General features: G+C 41.9%; 1 protein-coding gene across 2 annotated transcripts; it reads right to left on the bottom strand.

The window, feature by feature from the left end:
- Positions 1–296: 296 nt before the first annotated feature.
- On the bottom strand, positions 297–6085 carry LOC135493277 (ubiquitin carboxyl-terminal hydrolase-like). Of its 2 annotated transcripts, none has more exons than XM_064780467.1 (9): positions 6032–6085; positions 5916–5927; positions 4431–4559; positions 4046–4181; positions 3684–3814; positions 3158–3233; positions 2865–2926; positions 1875–1975; positions 297–1636 (listed from the first exon to the last, which is right to left on the bottom strand). In XM_064780467.1, the coding sequence occupies exons 1-8, from the start codon at positions 6077–6079 to the stop codon at positions 1886–1888; spliced, it is 684 nt and encodes a 227-aa protein (XP_064636537.1). In that variant the 5' UTR covers positions 6080–6085; the 3' UTR covers positions 297–1636; positions 1875–1885. The 2 variants fall into 2 exon arrangements, with proteins under 2 accessions (XP_064636537.1, XP_064636538.1); XM_064780468.1 differs by lacking the exon at positions 2865–2926 and adding an exon at positions 2525–2583.
- Positions 6086–8652: the final 2567 nt, after the last annotated feature.

The following is an 8652-nucleotide window of genomic DNA, read 5'->3' as shown; positions in this document are numbered from 1 at the left end:
AAGCAGAGAAAAGGACAGTACTGGAGCATGGACGTTCAATGAGTTGGTCACAATCAGACCAATGATAGTCTGACTGAGGACAGTTTTGAAGCAGAGACAAGGACAGCCCTGGAGCATGGACATTCAAGGAGTTGGTCACATTCAGACAAATGATAGTCTGGCGGAGGACAGTTTTGAAACAGAGACAAGGACAGCACTGGAGCAAGGACGTTCAATGAGTTGATGCTGTTCAGAGGCCATTCATCTTAAGCGTGATAGCACAGTCTAAGCTAACAGAACTAGAAAGACATTTGTGATTTCATTTCACGCACAATATGGCAAGTTTTATTACACCAATGATTTCAGATACATACAAGGAGGCAGACACAGCAAGGCAATGTTTTCATATCTCAAGTGACGGCAAGCCATAAAATGTCATCAGAAAAGTGATAAAGCAAAGTTTGACTAGTTCTTTAGCAGCTGTATCATGATGTTCACATTGTGTATAAAGAAACACTTTACAAGAGGTCGTTGTCAATCCGCACAGAATGGATAAATAATTCATTCCTGACAAAGAAGCTAGGACTCCCCTCAAAAATGGAATGTAAGCGGGGAATAGTCATCCAATTCTGTGTCATTAGCATATCAGGGTTTCAGTCATATGAATATTTTAAATTTAGCAAGTTGCGGACTTCTACGGAAACCAAAAATGACCTGTCCAGGCAATGATTATCTTGCATTGGCATCTACTTTCATGAAAGCGAACAATCTTAATTGAGTAGATATCTTCACACCTTGGGCAATTAGCAATACATGATTATAAATACATCAGGGACAAATACCACCTATACCTTGCAGCAAACAGCAGTGAGGTACAGACTCATACTTTGAAGTCAGAATTCCTACTCTCGCTGTGTTGGAATTTGGAAACGATTACAAATTAAGATTCGTCCAGAGCTGAAGTTACATAACATATCAAACATAATATAAAGCACATATAGTGACCATTTAAATTTCACATCAGAGTCCTTTACTTGGCCTCTGTCAAATCAGTTGATTGCCAGGCCATACCATTCGTATCAAATGTTGGCAATGCGTAACTTTGGTGTCACACCCTGTACACCATTGAATATTCTTCGGTATGGCCATTGGGATACTTAGTTCACATGGAAAACGCCTTCATCAGATGCAAAAGCTATGATGTGAAATACACAACCACACAGGTGAAAAATTCTCGGCAATACAACAACTGCTTAAATGAAACCACACCCGAAGACACAGATTGTCATTTGCTGGCAAATATGATTATTGTGAATAACTCTTATGCTGGTAGCGTTGCTATAACAGAAAGCTTATACATTCATAACACTTATTCCTTCAAGTTGCAAATTCAGCAGCCAGTATCGTGGAGAATGGGATCATGTTGAAGCCTATGATCTGAGTAAAAGGATGCAGTTTTTTTCATATTGGAATAGTCTCACTGTTTGTTTTTTAGGGCCATTGTCTGATCTGACATTTCTGCCAGGGTATTTTACTGAGACGCTATCATCTCATGCATAAGTTCCTTTCCGAGTAAATTGTCGATTTCTTGAAAGCGTGCGGCAGTTCCAAATGCTAGCTCATACGACAACGAAGGCCTTGAACACATCCTGGAAATCTGAAAAGGAAATGAGGAATTTTACGTTTCGTGAGGGGAAAATAGCAAAGCTGATGGCAAGGCCGGACAGGTAACGAGATACTCCTGGACTTGACACTGATCCACTTCTAAATTTTCCTCCCTCTGGATAAATTGTCCAGGAAAATATTTACAATTTGATAAGCGGAGTTGTATTTTAAGACTTTTTATTGTAGATTCAGCTACATAATCATGTCGAATTTGAGATGACACTACTTACATTTGAGTCGATTAGCCATCGAGTTTGCAGAGGGCGATAGCGGAGAATCCTGGATTATCTGGCTCAAGCGCAATATACTTCTTGATCACAGCGCTTGCATTCTAGTAAGACAAATAAAAATTTGCAGGAAAAACAAAGTTAAAAGGTGAATAAGAAATTTGAGTTGATAATTGGTGGGTAGTCGGTAGCCTCCTCGGCAGTCCTGGACAATTTAGTTCACCGTTCTACCCTCTGGTGGCAGCACCTCCTGGTGAGCACTGTCGGCAAGAAAGAATGTTCTTCACGAACAGAGACAAATAGCTGATATGAATAAAGACTAGTAAATACTTTTACTGAACCAACACAAGGTCTTTCTGTACAAAAGTGAAGTAAAAGCATTTTTATTAGTCCTTATTCATTATACTCAATGAAACAGCAGTGGACGAAAGGATCTAAAAAGATTAGTTCTAAGGGAAAAAGCACACAAGCACCATAACAAATTTTGACAACACTCTTGTTCCCGCCTGGTTGAGTGTGTCAGGGGTATCACCAATACATTGTATATGCAGAATGGTTCCTGCAGATCTGGGAGGGGACCTGTCAATCCACAGCAGTGCGCCCTGCCATCTCAGCACAAAACAAAACAGACTTTGACGACACTCTGTTCTTACCTGGAGGAGTGTGTCAGGGGTGGTATCACCATGACGTACAGGACTGCCCCTGCGGCCATCTTGAAGGAATAAAGACAGATGTTAGTGATAAGGTTAGTACGAATACAACAGCGCTTTCAACCAATGTAGTACTCAGTTGTGTAAAAGGGGGCTCTATAAATATCAACACCAGTCCAGAATAACGGGCCAGGCTGTGCTTGATCACTCGCCTCGTTGCCCACCAGATACATTTCAGAACAAGTCGTCAAGACATTTTTATGGAACACACCCAAAGTTAAGCACAACTGATAGTACTAAATAAGTTGAAATGCCGTCTCGAAAAAATTACAGGCTTACTTACTTTTAATAGTGTTTCAGGTGTAGTGGGAATATTGTGATTAACTGGGGCACCTCGGCACCCATCTAAAAAATCAACAAAAATGTGCAAATGAAATAGTCAGGAGTCAAAATAAAATCCAAAATTGTTCAAGTCTACTTGAAGTGCTCTTGAAAAGATACTATAAAGCCAGAAATATCTGTGTGCCTTTGTTGACTGTCGGTGGCTGATCAAACTATTCTCCTTGACGGTTTAGAATGAAAGTCCCTTACTGTATCTACCAACCTCCAGAGTCGCATACAGCAGGAGAAACCTACCCATTTCATAAAGTCCTCCATCCTTATGAATGAATGTCACAAAATGATGCCGGACTGATTCCTCTCGTGCAGGGGTCTGAAAAAAGACGCAACGTCTGTCAATGGAAAGATTATGTGGACCGGAGGTAGACAGTTTTTCCCATACATGTTGTCAGAAATTGGCATCATCAACTGCAGTGTCACCTAGGAACACCAGCCAAGACCAAACAGGCAAGATCTAGGGGGCCCAGTCTCTTGAGGAGGTCTGGGTGGAGAAGTGTGTCTCATGCGTCAATAAGAACCTCCCCTCTTTGTCTATGGCATTGATGGCTTTACGAATTCAGAGGGATTACCGGTATTGTATTAGTCCAATTGAGTAAATATCAGTCATGGTCAAACAATTAGGGTTAGGGTTAGGTTTTCCAGTCTGGAACCTCCTCATTCTTCCTCATTTGCACTGCCTATTCGGCAGTAAAAGTATTTTCAAGGTTGAACACAATTCCTAGATTTCAACTTGAGCTTTTCAAGTCAATCAAAGTTGTCTTACCTTAGTTTGTCCCTCAGAAGCACTGCTCTCATGAGCATCACCAAGTTCCTTGTCCTCTTCTAAGTATTTAGCCCTGGCTTCAGGAGATAGGTCTTTGGTGGCTTCGTATAGAGCCTGGAAATGTTTGTCAGCTGGAAAATGATCAGTTTTAATTAAACTTTTGATTCCTTTAACCACATCGGTGTGAAGTGCAGCATGGTACAGTTTGGCATCCAAAAAAGGGAGTACTCAGGTGTTTTTTGTCAATGTTAATTTGTTAAAACTCAAGGTCTTGGATCATGAGATTCAGTTTATCTCAGACTCTTCTCCTTGTCAAAAATTTATAACTAATCTCACATCCTGCAACGAAGGAGTTCACGTACACGCCATTTTGATCTTATCCATGTTGTTGGCAAGAGCATGGATGACACCAATGGTACCACAGGCATTTCCAATAGTCTGCTTGGTGAAGTACAGGCTTGCACTGGCGTCCTCTGTTCCTTGGGGGCTGGACTTGACCTGGTAAGAAAAATAGGGCCATCTTGAGATGCACTCCTGGATTTTACTCTTGAAATGATAGCACCACAGGACGGCAGAGAGTGTTTCAAAGACATCATTAGCAACTTACCTGTCATCTTTTTACATAGGAATTTATCTCGTTTAAAAGTTGGTTTAAAGCAGAAATTGTGCCTTTGAAGGCACTTATGATCATTGCCAGCACCCAAATTTATTTTGCAATGTGAAACGCATAATTTATAGGCAACTTACAGCATCAGTATAGGGAAACAAGAGCAAGACAGCAGCAACTGGTTTTGGAACCATTTCCAACAACTCGGGATCAAAGCCTAGGACATCTTGAAATCCCCATTCAGGATCAGCACCAAGGCATTGTATGTACTGAAAGTTGATGAAAAGTAATACAAGTGAACCAATTTATTTTATTATGCGATAGACGTGATAACTGGCCTTTCAAATGCATACCGGTAAATGTGGTCATGACTTCTATTTACTGTTCACTGATACGGGCACTCTTACTTTGGCTAGTTCAGGCCCATTTTTCTTGTCGTCACTCACATCTGGGCAACCTATCCACCCTGGAGTGCAACCACAATTGAAAATCAATGGCGATGCATAACTATTAACACGCGATCATATATTGATCACACCATTCTATTGCGATTGATTTGGGCAGGGTTCATTCAAGAGAAACTCTGGAAAGAAATGTGTACAGTGTGCCAGGCAGGTTTAAGCTAAGACTGTGCTGGTTTAAAAAAGAAAATGTTCAGGAGTATAAACCTTGTGGTAGATTTTGATGTTTTCTATGTGGTTGCCAGAAGAGCAAGTGCTCCAAGTTGTCTGGCTGACAATTATTGGACAGTTGCCCTGCAGTCATTTTAAGTTAAATTAGAATATTTTTCTACTTGTCAACAAGGCAACCTCTATCACAGCGGGTAATACATAAAGTACACTGCTGGCTATATTGATTTATGTATATGTGTGTCTAGACAGGTCAGAACTGGTAGTGTTGACAACACCTTCTGGAATGAATGTAACAAGCATTGGCCAAACTGATTGCAGATAATGAGAGAGAAATTTCCAGCCTTTTTCAGAACAATAACATAGGTCTATAAACCTACATGTATGAAAGTTTTGCTCCATTTTCGTATTATGATTTAGTTACTGGTTCAGATATAGGCCATGGTCATCTTATGACAGACTGCAAGTATTGTTTGGTAAGGTCAAGAGGAAATAACGTTAAGAGGGAGGTTCTTTGGACATAGGACCATAGGTAGCAAAGTTATCTTGGAACGAATTTAGAATCCCCGATCACACCCCAAAAAAAGGTCATCGGTTGACTAACCAAGCACCACTGTTCAATGGATTTATAGTTGAATGCGATCAAACTACGTCATTTCCGAGCGGGGATTCTAAAGTTTAGCCGTTATCTTCAGTAGGCCTATCACTTATCAATTCCCCAAAAGTACAGTGGAACCTCCCTTTGCAGACACCTCTCTATTAAGGACACTGGTTTCGGTCCCAAATTGATTGTTTCCATTCAACTTGTTTTCTCTAATCAGGAAACTTCTCTCTGGCACACAAGAGGAATTGGGGAATAGATACCGCTTTTAGGACACACCCTGTGTACAGACAACCTTGTAGTGCATCAACAATGCATGCAGGAGTAGAGTGTACTGTATACAAAACCAATCTATTTTTCGCTTGTCATCTTCAGAAGCCGGTTGACATTTTTACCTTATTAATGACCTGCAAAATACAAAAAAACAATCTATATAGAATCTTTACAATAAAGGCTTGAAAATAGGGGTGAAATTGGTCACAGACAATGTGTAATTAATTAGAAAACGTACCTCTGGATTCGATTCGAGAGCCAACCAGCGCTGAGATGATTCTGCCATTTTGGGAGTTTGCGTCACGATTAACATACCGTGACGTCACTGGGACGAAAATTCGTCTGCTAAGAGTGTCTTTGTCGTTTCGACAGGTTGTGACATAGTTTTTTTGGTCTGGGATGGTCGTGAGAGTCTGGTTGGTAGCTGAGCGACACAAATGCAATTTCAGAAGTCCAACAAAGGTGACAAAAGGTAATGTCACAATAATGTGATCATTTGTCTCTGTTTATGGAAGTACTTGGCCTAGTACTCGGTTGGACCACTCGAGACAGAAAAACAACAAGTACCGAGTGTAGTCGTCCAGGTGATAGTTTACAATACCATAGGGGTTTTTTCAAAAGGGCGATTTATGACTGCTACACCGTGGACTGCAGGCCTACACGTGAGTAGGTTGTTTGTGACATGTTCGTATCAGAAAAGGCTCCACGCAGGCTCCTGGCCCTTGTAGAACAACTAGTAGATGCTGATGTATCTGGCATGGTTTTGACATTGATATAAGTGTGTTTATGGCCTTTTGTGTCAGAGATGATGGTGCGTATTTGGGTTGGTTGCGACAGAAATGCTGATCCCTCTGGCCTGTAGACGTAGGTTGATCTGGCATGGTCGTGACAAAGGTAAACAGCCTCATATAGTGTCCTTGTATCTCATTACCGTGGTCCAACCTGTGGGGACGGTATCACGTCTATGAATTTGGTCCACTGCCCGAAGGAAACAAATTCAAACGTAAACATTGTGACCAGAGAATTGTCTTCGGGGTTTTTCGCACAGTGGATGTACGAAAACTATATTGAATTATGTTCTCCCATGAAACTTACTGAAGCTAGAGCTGAAATAATCTAGCCGATGGAAGACTGCAGTACTGATGTGACATTTCAATGAGATCCCGATCAGCTCTAAAATGTACAACAATTTGCTTTTAGTCTTCATAACTTTCGTCTTGATCCTAGGCTCTATGCCAACCCAGTGCTACAGGCCCGGTTACAGGAGGATGAAAAATCTTTGCAAAGGTCGGGTTTTTAACAGCGCGAATGCTGTTAAAATCAAAATGGATAAACTACCAGAGCATGTTGGGTTGATGGAGTGCGCCAGAGAATGTCTAAAACGTTCGCCACTGGAGCTGAAAGGAAAGAAGACGAAGCTCAAAAAGTGCCTTGCCTTCAACTGGATCAAAGCTAAACGCCTATGCGAGTTGACCAGTGTAACGAAGAAGACGAAACCTTGCAAGAAGATAAAGGCTGAGAAGACAGGATTATATTTCGAGCTGGAATAGGTATGATAATATTCATGTAGAGCATGTTGTCTTAAGTTGTCCTGATGGTCCTTTCCAGAAAAATAACCTCCAGGGCCCGGCTGTTCAGAACAACTTTCGTCACTAATGCTGGCGTTAACTAAAACTTGGCATGAAGTCTAAGGGCTTAACCGAAGAAGATAACGCGTTTGTGACATATAATTGTTTTGTACAAACGGACCCAGAGGTTTGAGTTTGGTCCCACCTCCAAAACATACTTTTTCGGCCAGCAGTGACTGGCATCAGGAGGGTGTAGCAAATATTCAAATTATAGAGTCGAATACAAACTCGACATAATAGGAAGGTTATACCAGAGTCTTTTTATTTGAAAGACTCTGGTTATACGCATCCAAAAAGCTACCCAATACGAGATACGACCGATTCGTGTTCGAAATTTATGTTTCGTAATTCATACGGAAACGAAACCGCTCTATTTTCTGACGATGTTGAACGCGTCGTGGCAAGGATGGTCAATGCCGGGGGCCAATGGGGCGGACGATGGTCGAAGCAAATACGATACCAGGGGACATTATTACGCGAGGCCCAACGCCAGTCACCTCAACTTCATGTTCTTCGGACAGTATCAACCAAAAGGATGATATTTCTTCACGTAGTTGCGGCATTTCTTCTATTGTTTGGTCCCATCTCATGCCGCATTTCGACCACCCAGCTCAAGGCGAAGCTGGTCTGCAGGAACCGGGTCCTCCGGGCCCCCGACACGATCGTTCATCACATCCAGCCCTCCCGGTGGAGCAGATTCGGTCTCATCAAATGTGCTCGCAAATGCCTCAGACATTCAGAGGCGGAGAAGAAGAAGAAGGGGAAAGGCGGGAGACCCTGCATGTCCTTTAATTGGAACAGGAAGACTTACGAGTGTGAACTGAACCCTAATAAAAAGTATGACGTCTGCGAAGCTCTGAGGCAGTCGCATTCTGCTTCGTATTACGAACCATCTCCATGAAGAAAAATAAAGGTAAGAATGTCCACTACTTCCGCAGCATACCTTTATCAACACACCATCTGGCAAATCAATATCAATGTCATAATCAATATGGACGCGTTACCGTCCAAAACATTCCTTCGGTCATCTCGACCGCGCAGAAAAGGCGTCCAGTGGGGTGGAGTGGGAAACCATGTGCTACACTGAGATCCCCCAAGATAATGCGTGTCCCGGGGGCAAATGATTCTATCGTGTGCTTTTTATTATCTCTGAGGTATTGGGTCACTACAGCATAGAACTACATTCACCCTAATCCGTCACCATACAACTATTATAGCAAGGACACTTTTC

Source organism: Lineus longissimus, chromosome 9, assembly GCF_910592395.1.
Source record: "Lineus longissimus chromosome 9, tnLinLong1.2, whole genome shotgun sequence".
In the NCBI taxonomy this organism is placed as follows: Eukaryota; Metazoa; Nemertea; class Pilidiophora; order Heteronemertea; family Lineidae; genus Lineus; species Lineus longissimus.
The sequence above is the reverse complement of the archived record's forward strand: the minus strand, read 5'-3'. Positions and strand labels throughout refer to the sequence as shown.